The sequence below is a fragment of the Rhagoletis pomonella genome, unplaced genomic scaffold, assembly GCF_013731165.1.
Source record: "Rhagoletis pomonella isolate Grant_MI unplaced genomic scaffold, Rhpom_1.0 Rhpom_scaffold_00011, whole genome shotgun sequence".
Taxonomy (NCBI): Eukaryota; Metazoa; Arthropoda; class Insecta; order Diptera; family Tephritidae; genus Rhagoletis; species Rhagoletis pomonella.
In genome coordinates this window covers 24,967,798-24,983,616 of record NW_023458565.1, presented here as the reverse complement: position 1 = coordinate 24,983,616, position 15,819 = coordinate 24,967,798, and the positions used below count along the sequence as shown (strand labels likewise).

The 15,819-nt window shown below is 34.3% G+C and overlaps 1 protein-coding gene across 1 annotated transcript in view; it reads right to left on the bottom strand.

Annotated features, from left to right (window-relative positions):
• Window positions 1-15,819, bottom strand: part of LOC118746885 (contactin-associated protein-like 5) — a 45,959-nt gene that overhangs the window by 14,131 nt on the left and 16,009 nt on the right. The window contains exons 6-7 of the mRNA XM_036480855.1: window positions 15,026-15,556; window positions 12,073-12,269 (exon numbers count right to left, since the gene is read on the bottom strand). Coding sequence (XP_036336748.1) covers window positions 12,073-12,269; window positions 15,026-15,556 — 728 coding nt within the window. The remainder of the gene's footprint in view (window positions 1-12,072; window positions 12,270-15,025; window positions 15,557-15,819) is intronic.

The following is a 15,819-nucleotide window of genomic DNA, read 5'->3' as shown; positions in this document are numbered from 1 at the left end:
GTTGTATATAGCTCGAATCCTTGATTCTATATGGGTTTGTGGGTTTGGTTAAAGCGCAAACAATATTCTTATACAAAAAAAAAATAAAAAAATACCAAACAATTTTTACTTAAAAAACATTGTGAATATTAAACATATCACCAAGCGGTTTTTTGAGTCACTGTATTTGTCTATAATAACTCCATTTGAAGCTTTTTTAAATGATGAAGTTTCGTTGTTGCCTTTAGTTTCGCGTTTGGTTGAAGGAAACCGAGAAGATGCCATTAATATAATCTCAAACACCATATCATTATTTAAATAAACAGGTAATTAAAAACAATTTTAATTTTTATTCAAATAACTGAAAAACTAGAACAAAATGACAGTTTTTATTGGAAGATATTTTCTACATTTGGTAGATTTTTTTCAAGAGGATGGTAAGTATTTTTTTTGTCAGTGGCAACCCTGGTTACGACTATCATTACATTCGGTCCCGATATCCGTTTAGATATACGTGTATTTGAAAAAACACTGGATATTCGATTAATATCCCTTCCCTTTTGTTAACCGCAATAGTTTTCCTATCTATATCTCCGCTTAGGTTAGGTTATTCTAGCTGGCTGAGCATCCCACATAGACCAATAAGTCCCTAGTAATGCCACATGGAGATAGAGGTTAAGTTAAGTATACCGACGTACACATCATTTAGGGTGTCAATGTTTTTTGAGAATGTCAGAAGTGCTTGAGGCCCAAGTGTCGTCACGTCTTCAAGATTATTCAACGTCTGAGGTCCAAGATATTTCAATCGTATTTTTGATACCGCAGGACAATGGGTCCTGCTTTTTTACTCTCGGGTCTATTTCGTTATAAAAATTTTGTAGAGGTTTTGGAATGTTATTCTCTGGATCTAGAACCAATCGGATTCCGCTTTTACAAATTTCGTTCGTCCCTAGTGGTCGGGAATCCAATAACTATGCAATCGCCTGTTTGCTGCTGCCCTTTTTATGGCCCCCTGCTTTTAGGGGTATTTTGTGACATAAATCGGTATGAGCTAATAGCCTTAACCGCTGTTTGACTATCTACGTATATGTTAACTTTAGAGTTGTTTCCAGTCATTGAGTAGGCTAGCTCAGCGGATTTTCTCACTGCGAAAACTTCTAATATACTGAATTGATCCGGCAGCTTAATGGGCTAACGAAAACCAAGTTCTCAGCAGCACGCTCCTACCACATAATTCCTTTCTGAGCCGTCTGTGAAAAAGTTAAATGTCTTCCGGCTTGGCTTTATGTCTCTACGCCATCCGTTTTCTTCGATAGTAACCCGAAACCACCCTATCCCAGTTATAGCAAGGTGCAATGAAAGTTTGTTGCGACTACATGTTCTTTGGCTATTGAGCTGTGACCAGCGTTTCTTTGCTTGAACTCCCCACCTATAATACCCAACATCTTTTTGCATTCTGGCAGTTCAGATATCCTAGGCACATGAACGGGTCACGGATTTATTAACACGAAGTCTTGATCGCGGAGGAGACGGCAGGGAATATTGTTCTTTATCTTCTGCGGCAATCAGGCAGACATCAAATGTTTACATTCACATTGCCTTACTGAATGCCGTATTGGATCGAATTAATATGGGTGCTTGGAGCCCTGGGTATAGGAAAGATACGACGACATTATTCCAAGAAAGATACATATATCAATGGCGCCATTGGGCCGATATTTGAGATATTTTACGGCTCATTAAGCCAATAAGCGAGAATTATTTGCTCTCATAGAAAACACACTTCCGTTTTCTTGAGTTTATTTATAAGGACTTTTATTGGCTTACATGACATACGACCACAGGTTGACGCAATGGACCAGTCTTGAAATTCTTGCAGAGACTATTGGCAAAGCTCATAATGGGGAAAGAGATTACAATTACATCTGATATGACAGCGCTATTATTCTTGGAATATGTGTGGCAACTATAGATAGGACTCCAGATACTGGAGGCATATTCAAGCTTTGAACGACCAAGAGTTAAATATAGTTTTCCTAGTATAGGGATCCTTCGCATACCTTCGCGGAAAAGCTAGGTTCTTGTATACCTTCGGAAGAATATAGCATGTGTGATTAACCAAGGTGAAGCCAGAGTCAAAAACGACACCAAGATCAAAAAATTAACAACAGAAGAGAGTTGGAGAATTTTTTTTTTGAGGGATAGAAAATTGTTTGGAACCATACTTCGATATTAAACAGATCTTCTTGAAGTATACGCGAATCAGTGACACAATTGATTTTACGAAACAGTTTCAAATCATCGGCATACAACAAGTAATCAGAATTATAGGAACAGGACCCGACACTACCTTGGGGCACCCCAATGTAACGGCAGAATTTCAAACAAAAAGGGTTCTACTTGATAGATATAACTTTAACCCATTTAAGAAAACCGAATGCAAACCAAATTGAATGTGATAACTTTTCAAACGCCTTGGAAAAATCTGTATAGAACGCTTCTGAACGCAGACACACAGAATTCCGAAAAACAGCGAGGTTCGTTACTGTAGAACGACCACCCTAAAACCCATGCTGACAGGAATTACGATACTTTTGGCGGCAAAAGAGTGTTTCCGAATTACCGCCCTCTCAAAGAGCTTGGAGCAAGCAGTTAATTTAGAAACAGATCTTTAATTAGAAACATTATTCCTACGTCCTTACATGAAGATGGGCATGATGGACGCTACTTTCCAAAAAACTCAGCGAAAAATTTTACAGTATCACTAAGCGACTCAGAACTCTTACCATTATAGTACATACAGGATGGTATATTAGAATAGCTCGATTTAGAATAGATGAAGCCCCAGAAGGTTTTAGGATTTTCCTTCAAATCAGAATCAAATTTACTAACACTTACTTGTTCTAAAGAAAGTTATTCAAAATGTTAAATTGTGTCTTTTATGTAGTCTATAATACTTATACGTTTACAGTTACGCGATTCAAAGAAGTACACAACTGACAACAGTATTTACGTATTTACCACAAAGGCTGTGCAGTTGTAACGTATGTATTGTATATTTAATTTACCTATGTACATATACATATTGACATACATAAGTACCTATTTAGGTAGAATAGCCTGTTGTACAAACAATATTGTATCTGTACATACGTATGTGTGTTGCGTAAAACAATTGACATTTCGTTAGAGGACAATCACTAGAGAGGAGTGTGAATACGTGCTGAGTAGGGAGTTTCTCACGCATTATGAATACCACATATTTTAACAAAGGTGGCAGAGAGGTGGTTTTCCAAAGTGATTAGCTGACAAGTTACCTACTCTCTTAACGCTCTGTTCAAAGCTGTTATGCACATATGCATGTATATTTACATAGAATCTCACCTAAGTACAGGTATAAATAACTCATAAAGCCGTATTCACAGCTATAAAAGCTCAAAAATTTGAGTGAAACAACATCATTCCACTCAAAACACCACTGTCAAACAGATCAAAGGTTTAGTAGAGTTTTTTTTTATTATTATTTATTTCTAAAAAATATGTTCAAAATTCAAACTCTACGAGTTGCCACACACGAAGATTTAGAGTTAAGAAATCCGCCATCGTTAAATTATATGCTCTTCGTATATCGCAACGAGTTGAGAAGCCGTCGAGAACGTTTCGCTCGATGTTTTCGTCTCACCAAATCAAAGTTATTCATCACCGACACATTGATCACGCAGACAAAAGAGCAGATCTATCAGAAGAGCAATGCAGATTTGGTAACCTTGACTCGAGAGCAATTGTTTAGCAATCGTTTGAAATTGAAAATGTTACGTATGCTTGCATTTAAGCAGTTAAGTCCAACGGAGCGGAGAGAATTTGTAGTAAATGCGAAAAGGAGAGTAGCTGAGAAGCGCCAACAACAGCAGCAGAAGGAGGATCAAGGCACACCCTGCGCTAAGCGACGAAAACTAAATGATAATGCGCTGGAAAGGGACTACACGTTTTTTACATTGGAATATGGAAACAAGAATACATAGGCTTGATGGAATAAAAAAAAATTTTTAAAAATTCTTCAGTTATATTTGATTGTAGTTTATATTTTATATTGTAAATGTTTTGTTAATAAATGCAGCTGTAAAAATGCGAAAATCTTTTTTTAAAGTTGTGGGTTGAAAAAAATTGTTCATAACCTTTTTATTATGCGAAACTCACTTGTGCGCCTGACAAACGTATTTGTGAGTGGGTCTCTGTCAAAATTTCTGTATGTCTAAACGTTGATATGTCAAAAGTTTGATATTTTTAGCATTTGAATGCAATTACTTTCGATATTGACTATTTGGGTCGTTTGCAAGCCAAATTGTACAGAAATACACAAGCAAGCATACATTTTTTTTATGTAAATTAACATGTAAACGTTTACAGTTGGATTTTCGGGAAATACACGATAAATTGGTGCGATAATTGCAAATTCGTTGTCAGGAAAAATATGAAAATTTTGGTTGAAATTGTGTCGGTACCAAATTTGCGTTTGTTTTGCACGGCAAATTTCAAATTTTTAGCATTTTATGGGATGTAAATATCGTAAACTACACGCATTGGCATTGTACATTTATACAATTTCGGTGAAATCCATTAAATGCAAAAAAAAAATAAGAAAAATACTCGAATGACAACTTCCAATAGATATGTATGTATGCATGTATGTATATTTTTTTTTACTCGTAAATGAGGAAGATTGTGTTTTTAGCCAAAATGTTCTTCTGAATAGACATGTGCCTGGTTGGACTCATCTCACTTACGGCCCATTTACAGGATGGTGGGTACGGAACTAGGACTGTCAGAAAACAGTCGGTGACCATGAATAACTGGGTAGACAAAATGTTCATTTACTTAATAGATATCGAAATCCTATTTTTTTATTTCCAAAATATTTTTTTTAAGCTATCCAAATCTTGAAAACTTTAAAAAGTATATGCACTCCGGGCAAAGCTCGGTCAACCTGGTACTAATAATAATACTGCCTAATCGAAGGAGTTTCTTTTTTCCATTTAAATTGGACACCAAAGAGAGATCTTGTTGCACCCAACAATATAGCTCTGTAGTGCCAAAAATTCAGACAGCAATCAACAAATTCCGCAAAAGACATTCGATTATTGAGTTCCAATGCATCATTCATCAACAACCTTTGTGTCAAAAGCCTGGTTTCGCCTCCGTGGTATGTGGCTTAGTCACAAAAATAGTGAACCCCATATCTTCGTAGGCAATAAATAAAGGAAGGTTTGAGGCTTATACATGGCTTGCGAAGTTTATGGTTATTACTAGTGTTGGGATGTATCGAGTACTTTTGAGAATCGAGTTCTCTGGTATCGATACTTTTAGGGATCGGTTATTTTTCAGAGTACTGAGTATTTGCTTTAAATATACACATGTTGGCAGTATTTTATTTAAATTAATGTATGAATCCCAAACTACGTCAAATGAATGGCTAACTGTACTAGGTACAAGTATTGTACTTGAAAATTATTGAAACTGCAAATTGTGTACAATCATTTCTGAATCCGGTTAAACGTAAATATAACTCAGTACTTTTTAAGTCTCCTTGACAGTTAATACTGAGTACTTTGAGTCGATCCTGAGTACATGTATCAAAGCGATTATTGGAACAGAGTATTTTTGAATATTGAGTACTTTCGAGTTATTTGAAGTTCTGAGTACTTTTGAGTTCCTTTTTTGAGTACGGAGTACTTTCCAGTTCTTTTGTGAGTACTAAGTTTTTTGGAGTACTCAGTATCGATACTTTTAAAAATCGGGTGCTGTCGATCCTTTTGAGAATTGAGTTCTGAGTACTTTTGGTATCGATACTGCCCAACACTAGCTTTTGCTTATATGTGCCGTCTTCAAAAGAGTCACAACTCAAAATAATACGTTTGTCTGAAAATGCGAAAAACTTGTCTTAGTACATGATAATCATATGGCAGAGGCGACTTTACCTTAGGTTTTTTTTTTTTAACAAATTATAACAAAAATTTGCTCCAGCTGTTGCTGAAAGGTAAATAAAAGCTCTGCGTACATTTTTAGCGCATAATCTCAAAAATGCCAAATTTTGAGTTGTGACTGTTTTGAAGACGGTGTGCTAATTATTGAATTTGAGCGTAAAGTTTCAAGGCATTAATAAAACTGTTATTATTACGATAGATCTCATTCGCGATTTTCAAAGTTTTTGGTAAAGATATTTAGGTGGTTCACAAGGTGTCGTAAGTTTCGTATTGTCGTAGGTAGTAAAGTTTTTAACGGCTAAATAAATGTTTAGATGAGACTTGAAACCACAACCAAGTATTTTTTAACGGTTTGAAATTTCATAATACGACTTTTGTTTCAGCTTGCGAATCCCTTAGATATAGTGTTAGCCGTTTAAAGTTTACCACATACAACAATACGAAAGTATGCAGCATCTTTCGAACTGCCTAATGGTTTAAAAAAATTACAAATAATTCCCAAACTTAAAAAGTTTAAATTCCAATTTGGACTTACATGAAAAACCCGACGGAGCAAGAGGCACCGAAGAGTTTTCTTTGGTAATAAATTGTGACATCGAAGAATTTTCACCGAGGTTTTCTGAGCTCAAGGAATTGTCGAAAACACTCAGCTCTCGTTATTAGAAACAAACTTTTTCTTTTCTTTTGCTTTAAATGTTAGTCGAAAAATGGGCTCGATGCCAAGCCCTGCGGACTGGTGGTGCGCACTTCTAACCACTACATACACTTCCTAAATAGAGTACAAATATATTTTATTATATATATTTTCTCGAAAATATATATTTTCCCGAAATCAGATTCGATTTCTTGCCATTACAAAATAATTAAAATACGTATGTATGTACATTAGACTGCATCACCAAAAAAAGTTGCGGTTTTTCCGACAGGATTACAAAATTTATTATATTTAAAGACGTCCACAAAATATTTCGGAAAAATTTACGAGAGCTGGTCCGATTTGAAAATACCTCCAAAAATGGCGTTTTTTTATGAATAAAAATAGTTTCTTAAAGAACTTTTTGAAAAAAAAAATCCCTCCGAAGACAAAACAAATCTGCAAAAAAAATATTTAAAAATCTTTTCAACCGAATTGTAATAATGAGACTTTTGATGCCGTTTTTTAATTTTGCAAAGATTGATTTGCAAAAAAACTTGAATAACTGGGACAAAGCTATTCTGATTTAGTTATGGGATCTCAGTAGAAAGGTATTTTCCCACTATTTTTATTACTGTGCAAAAAAAAGACATTCGTGTCCCATTTTTTTTCCAAATACCAAAACATCTTAATTAAACCTGGAATGACGCTCGTTCGTCTACCTTTCTCTTTCATCCTTTATAGGAGTTTATTGGCAAAGAAATAAAAAGGATGAGAAAATATTTTTCCAATGATACCTCAAAAGTGGAAACCGGAGTAGTTTAAGTTCAGTTATTAAAATTTTTCTTAAACCAATCTATAAAAAAAGTTAAAAAACAGCATCAAAAATCTCATTGTTACGATTCCGCTGAAATTTTTAGTTTAATAATTTTATGTAAGTTTTTTAAGCTTAAACCGTTTTGTCATTTGAGGGAATTTTTTTCAAAAAAGTCTTTAAGAAACTATTTTTATCCATAAAGATTCTATTTTTGGAGATATTTTCAAATCGTAAATCTTAATATTTTTCGGAAATATTTTGGTGGACGTCTTAAAATATAATAGATTTTATTATTGCAAAGGAAACACAGTACCGATTTTTTTTTTGTATGGGGAGTGATGCAGTCTAATGTACATATATTTACTAAAAACTTAACAATAAATATAAATGCATTTCTTTATAATTTAATTTTCTAGATTGATAAAAACAATAAATGCTCATCAAAATGACTGACCATTTCAAACCAAAATTTTACTCCACATTTCTGCCGCAAATCGTGTGTGGCATGCGCAAAAATTGAAATACAAATATTTACTTGTAAATATGTGTTTTAGATTTCATACGAAAAATATTTTTAAGCCAACGAATGAATTTTAAAAATTATTTGTATTTGTACACTCAACGGGTGGATGCATGCACACATGTACATATTGTATGTATGTACATATGCACATATATGAGTGTATGTACGCACGTTTAAAAAGTTGTATGAAGCTAAAAACCGACAATATATTGCAAATAAATAAAAATCATTGAATTCAAATATTTTGTAAATAGCGTCAATACTTTGCATTCAATAGCCAAATATAACCATTTGTACAAAATACCAAAATGCAAAACGCAAAATACACATGTATGTATGTACATTTGTATATATTGGAAATACGTATTTACGTGTGTATGTAAGCATTTTGCTAGCATTTTCATTGACATCCCAAAGTTAGCGAAGAATCATGGCGGACATGTGATAGCAAAAGAGCGTGTCAATTGATAGTTGCCCCAATGGGGGAATGGGGAAAACTGGAACATGCATACATTCATGCACGCCAACGCAACACGAGTCAACAACAGCAACAATGTTGTTCTCGCATAAGTAACTAAGTTCGTACTGTATACAGTATACATATATGTACATGTGTGTGTATGTAGTATGTAGTAGTTCTGCATGGCTGTATGAGAGTACTTTAAAAGGTTAACTAATAGCGTTTTCTTTTCTCCAAAAAAGGCTGCACTTATTCTGCCTTGTGTTAGCGCTGTCACATTTTCATGTTCTTTCCTCAGCACTTTCACAAGGCGTCGTGTTCTTTTCTCAGCAGGTTGCGCTCTGATCCGGCGAAAGTGCTGCCTTTTCTGCCCTCAAATAAACGTGAGGGTGAGAGTTGCATGGTTGATTTTTAATTTAATCTTGTAAAAATGCAATTATTTTACCTATCAGAAATAAGTGTTTTGCTTTAAAATTGTTAAAGACTTACAGGCCAAGTGAATAATTCAGCTTTATTAAGTTCTATAAATAAATTGTGATGGAGTAGTATATTTTCTGTTTCATTCTCATATAAAGAACGCAACATTTTCTCAGGTTTCAGGGCAACGCAAAGCAAGAGTTCCCATATAAAAGGGCATAACTTATTTTGAGAAAAGAAAACGCTATAAACATCTGCGAGAGCTTAAGGGTCTGATTATGCATACTTCGCACAACCATTTGTACCAGTGCAATAAAAATGTAACTTAAGAAAATGTGAAGCAAAATCTAAACTGAACAGATCGCTCAGTTTTTAAAAGTTCTGCTAATTTCTGGGTAATGGAATACATACAAATTAGATACAAAGTACATACGAAATTACAGTTTAAAGTTTATGCGAAGTTGTGCGAAGTTATGCGAAGTATGCATAATCAGACCATAAAGGGTCAACATACATACATACATATTTATTAGTAGATATGCATTAAGAAAATAATAGAAGACTAACTCTTGGCCTTCTATATGTACATGGAATTTGGTTGATGATTTTTCGTTAAGAAAAAATCACAAATATTATATCGGAGAAGCTAGTTTTTTTGATCCATTAACTGTTTGGTTTCTACAAGAAAAGGCTTGATGCTGCTTATTAGGTAGAGGAATTAAGCACCAATGACGAAAACTGAGCTGAACAGACAGCTACGACTACAGATCATTGATACATTGGCTGCTAGGTGGCTGAAATCAGCCGCTTTGACACCGTGCTGTCATTCGCGAGATATAATTTCCTAAATGGATATATTATATAATTTTTGATGTATTTATTTTGGCCGTTAGAAAAAATCAGTTTTGAAAAATTTTACTTTGACCACTAAATATTCGAAAAATAGACACTTGTATATAAAAAGCTTATATGAAAGAAATATTTCCGGTTTCCGTTTACATAAAATTGTTTATTTTGTTATTTGCTCTTAAACCATTTATCTAAGATATATTGATCTGTAAAGCTACATACCTATGTATAATTTTTGGTAAATTTTTGGAATTTAGGTCAAAATCGTCTTATTTTTTATACCCAAGCTATTCGAAAATGCGCGGGTATCGAAAAAATGTTACACTAGTTTTCCGTTCAATACCCGTAATGTGATATTAAATAAGCTTGAATGTTTTTAATAACCGTTTTTGTAACTTCTTAGAAAAGGTGGCAACACTATTACGATTTCTTTTCAATTTTTTTTTTTTAAATACAAATTTAAGTAACTTTAAATTTTCATATAGCTGGCAACCCTACCCTTCATGATCGAAACATAGACATAGTTCGGTCGTTGCCTAGGCGATTATTTAGCGTTTGAGTTGGACTATGAAATATGCATCTCCACCATAGTTGCACTGCGAATTTCAATAATATGAAATGTGAATTTCTACAAAACTCTTATATGTTCATAAAGATTCGCATTGCATTAATATTTTCATATGTTCTCCACATTTGCAATATTAAAATTGCGCTCTTTGCAATCAAATGAAGAGCACCCACACTAGAAACATTTCCATTTGCCATTTTTCACACACACACCCCTCGGCATGCACAAAGCACTAAAGCCACATCATGACGCGGCTTAAATAAGCTGTCAAATATGCCCTTCGCCTTATTGCTTGCAATTTGATTTGAACTATTTAATTTCAAAAAGAAAAAAAGGCTAAATCTCAGTATGCCTCTAACACCCACACACCCACAATATATATATATACACATCTCTAACGTTTCCTTTCAAGTAATTTTTCGATTACAGCAGCAGATGAAGTATGCATGCAATGAATAGAATTTTTGCAATATTTCAACGGGATGGCGCTTGCAAATTGCAAAACGCCTCGACAATTTCTCTTCAACATCGACAGCAATGAAGTTTGCAGGCATCTTGCATGCAGTTGACAGCAGCATTATTACGCTAGGGCAACAACGAAAACAGCAACAACTGCAGCAGCAAAGTGTAAGTTGTGAAGCAAAAGCTATTGGGCACAGGAATTGTAACATACTTACAGGCGCACTGCCTTATGAAGCCAGCCAGGGTCATGAATATGCACTCATACATACTTATGTATATGGACGCACGGAACATCCCTGTGGGGAAAATCTCTAGTTCTGAACTGGTGCGCTTCTAGTACATTTAGACCCAGTACTGGTTCGCGATAAATCTCTTTTGCATGCAAGCAACTGGCGAATTTAACATGGCGATGTCCTAGGAAGTGTCAATTGCCCCCCGCTGCATCCCTTTTTCGATAGTTCCGAACTAGTCCAAAATTCGATAGTTCCGAACTAGTTCTAAAATCGACATACGAAAGAAAAAAGTATCATGATTTTTCAATCATTTTGGTTCTTCCGTGTGTGCGATTTTAAGTTATTTTGGAAGAAATGTGTTTCAATTTGAAATTAAATTTGTTTGAATGATTGTAAGAAATGTACGTTTACATACTTTTAGCTGCAGTTGAGTTTGCAGAGGTGCTCGCCGTTATTTCTTAGATTTCAGACTGTCCCAAGATGTTGAAATGTTAACACAAATTTTAGTATTGTATTACCAAGCTATGAAAAAGCATCTGCGAAGCACAGAATAGAAGCGTGTTTGAACGAAAAAGCCGCCGAACACAAATCTATGTAAAGTAAACAAGCCCCCCGCTGCATCCCTTTTTCGATAGTTCCGAACTGGTTCTAAATTCGACAAATAAGATCTAGTTCGTTCTGCAACCCTTTTTCTATAGTTCCGAACTATTTCTAAATTCGTCACTTTAGATATAGATTTCAAGTGAAAAAAACTGAAAAAAATTAGTACCACTTTTCGTCGATTTTGGACTGGTGGGGATCTAGTTCCTATCGGACCAGTTCGTTTTTGGCGATAAAGACCTAGTACGGAACTAGAAATTTGATTCACTAGTCCGCGGTTTCCCTACAGGGATATTACAGTATACATACATATATACAACATTTAAGAAATTGTCTATAACTAGCGTTAGTATGTAGATGTTGTTGCTGCATAATACACTTTCGTGCATTTGGAATAAATGGACGCTCATACATATATACTTACACACTTGCTTACCACACGCGCGCATACGCTCAAAACGACCTTACAAATCATATTTTGTTGAATTGCTTAACTTTTGCGAATATAGATATATGTAGTATGTATGTAGCTGCTGCATCGACACTTACCTCCCAATATCCATTTCCGGATGCTGTTGTCACATCACTGTATGCCAACACTGCTGCTGTACGACTACTCCGGAAATCGAATTTAATATTAAATTCTTCGGCGTGATTTATGGGCCACCAAATGTGAGATGTCGCAAAAGGGTACGTTATGGGTATGACGTTGACTTCGTTCTCTTGAAATTCGGCTTCGAGGACACCTGCATACATATAAATAGATAGATAGATAGTTAGAAGAAATAGCAATAATCATTGAGACATTCACAAATGTTGCGAACGCGCATGTGCTAATGTATTTCAAAAAGTGTAGATTGGACTGATAAGCACATAATTTTCAAAATAACACTGCATATATGTACATTAGGGTGCCTCACGAAAAAAGTGGCGGCTTTTCCGAGGGAATTATAAAATTTATTATAATTTAAGACATCCGCCAGAAAAATTCGGAAAATATTAAGGATTTCATGAGCTAGACCGATTTAAAAATTCCACAAAAAATCTTATGATTTTGATTCCGTTGATGAAATTTTGCAACCATTTAAACTTAAACGCTTCAATTATTTGGACTGATATTTGGAAAAAATATTTTAAAAAACTATACAATTTTATTTATGAAAAAAAAACAATTTTCTTAAGTTTTGTTTTAAATACGCCTAGTTCACATGAATCTTAAAATTTTTCAGAAATCTTTTAGAGAGTCTTAAATAGTAAATTTTACAATTCCGATAGAAAAACAATACCCTTTTTTTTTGTCTGGAGGCTCATGCACCCAAATGTATACATACTACCTATGTATGTGTATTTGTATCGCGGCAGTATGTATCTGCAATTAAAGTTTGATTTATGTGCCAGTACGGGAAACAGCGGGCGAAATAAGAAAATTCTATGATTGATCTGCAAGTTCCGTTTGCGATTATTAAATGCAATATGTAACACATTTCTTATATTTCATATGCAATAAATAACAGCAATCTGCTTTTGCTACGTTTATCTGATATTGGTGTGAATTTGCAAATGTCGCTAAATAACTTTTATCTCACAAACTCTGCAGCAATTTCTTTAGGTGATTGGTAGGCTCAGATAAAAATTAAAAAAAAAAAAACAAAAAAAAACAAGCAAAACTAAACTGAAAGTTCCTGAAAAATGAGAATGCTCCCGAAAAACTCAAAGTATCTCCAAACCAACCCCGCAAAAATTCCAAATAATCTCGAAAAAGTCACAAATAAACTTCAGAATATTTCCAAATGTGCCTATAAAATTCCGAAGTGCGCGAAAAAATACCCAGATAAAATTAAAAAACTTCCCAACTTTCAAAAAAAAAAAAACAAAAAACAATTGTGGAAATCCCAGAAGAATCTCCAAATTAAGTTTCGATGGCTAAGTTCCTAAGGTAACAAAGGGCTCTTAAGAAATTCTCTTAAAATCACTAAACTAAAAACTACCGAACGATTCGTGAAAAAAGGTTTAGAAAATTTCCGATGAAATTTCCAGTATTTATGTTAATTTTTTAAAGTTCATAAAATATTAATAAACAACTCTAAGATGATCCCGAAAAATTTCGAAAAGGTCATTAATAACTCTCAAAAGAAAACAAACAACAATAGTTCCCGTAAAAAGCCCAACGAGGTCCCGAAAAAATACTCGAAAATCAAACCGGACGGAAAACTTCGAAAACCAAAATTTTCTAAAGAAGAAAAATTCTCAAAAATCTACAAAATTCTTGACTACACTCTGAAAGGTCCCTATGAACTTCGGCAAAACTCGAAAAGCAAATAAACTGAAATAAAAACCACCAGAATATTTCCCAAAACGGTATGGAGAAAACTCAAAAAATTGCCCAACAAATTTTCAATAATATGTGAAAAAAAACTTGAGAGAATACGAAGAACGATCCCAAAAAATGACATCACAAAAAATCCCGAAAAAATTCCGAAAATTAAAAAAAATGCATCACTGAATTCCGAAAAATAAAGCAAACTAAGTTAAATAAACCTCAAAGCTCACGAAAACGTATCTAAGAAATCCCCCAAAAAGCCGCAAAAAAATCAGAGAAAATGGCGAAGTCATAAAAAATGTCGAAACACTTCGAAAATTTCAAAAAAAAAAATATGATGAGGAAATGTGGTTATTTCCGAAATAGCTATCACCTCGACCATTTTTTCAAATTGTTGTTGCTCTTCCACAATAAAGTTTTCACTAAAAACGGCCTCAAGCTCATAAAAATTTTTGAATATAATTGTTATAAGGCCGTAAAATAACAAAAACAAAAAAAAATGACTAAATTGCAAAAGATTCAAAGAAAGATTTAAAATTTCGAAGAACTCGGAAATTTAAGCAAGCAAAAGCTAAATAAACCTGAAATTTTTCGAAGAAGTCTAGGGGAAACTCCAAACAATACTCAAAAAAATCGAAAAATCGAAATCGAAATCAAAAAAAAAAATCTCGAAATAACTGGATCGCGCAGAAGTATCTAAAACTCCGAAAAATACCAAAGGAATCTCGAAAAAAATTAGAAATGTCATCAAAGGCTCCCTACATAAAAAATTTCTAAAAAAATTCCGAAAATTGTTGAACAACTCGAAATTTAACAAAAAGAAAAGCGACAGTATGTTCGGAAATTCCCGAAAATTTTGCGGAAGTCCCTAAAGACTCCCTTGAAAAACCCAAAAGGATCCGGAAAAATATCGAAATCTCTACTTGGGCTCGGATGCACGGAAAGGTACATTGGATTTTAAGATTTGAATTTTTCTAAGGAAGGAGGTTTTAGGAGCTTAGAAAGTATTCTTCTTATTTACATTAATAGCAGCATTTATTTCACACGCGAGTGTACTTATCGGATCATTTTAAACAAATATGTACATATACATACATACATATGTATGTATTTATGTCCATATGAAGTTTTCGCTCGCATGTGCACTATCTCAAACAACTCACTCGTTCATACTTTACTTACCGTGATAGTGTACCTTCGGATTACTTTTATGCAATTCATATAAAATCGACACATCATTATAGTAGACATATTTAAGACTGCCAACAAAATTATTCTGCGAATGTAAGCCCTTCTTTTTGTGCAAATCCGGACCGCCACCGAAATAAATTTCCGGATCAAATAGCAAATTGCCGCTTGACGTAGCAGGTATTTCCAATATTTTCATTTGCTGATCAAGTATGATGCGCACGGTGCGTCGTTCATGGTGAATGGTTAAATTATGCCAATTACTGCGCGTCAACTCGTCGGTGAGCACTGTCGACATAACGTTATCGCCAAAATCCATTTCCACATGAATTGATTGATTTTTTATCGAAGCGGCAATGTACTGATGCTTGAGTGATTCACCGCTCGCATAGAAGAGTGCTGAATCATCGAATTGTGTGCGAAACATGAGACTAATGCGGGTATTGGAGGAATGTACGCGATCCTTCCAGTCATAGATGCGATAGGAAACATAGCTGGAGCCGCGTAGTGTTATTATGGTGGCAGCTGTAAAGGGAAGTAGAAGAAGAAGGAAAAATAAGAAGAAATATGTAATGAAATATTGCATGTGTTGAAGGTAAATATGTACATATGTATGTACTTTAAAAAATAATTATTATTAATTAACTCAGAACTACTAATTTTTTGATTTTCACGTCCTTATGTACATACTATACATAAGTATACGGATGTATGCAATTAAAAAATTAGAAATATACATACGAGTAAATAAGTAAAATTGCTAGAATACATAATCTGTGCATTATGTG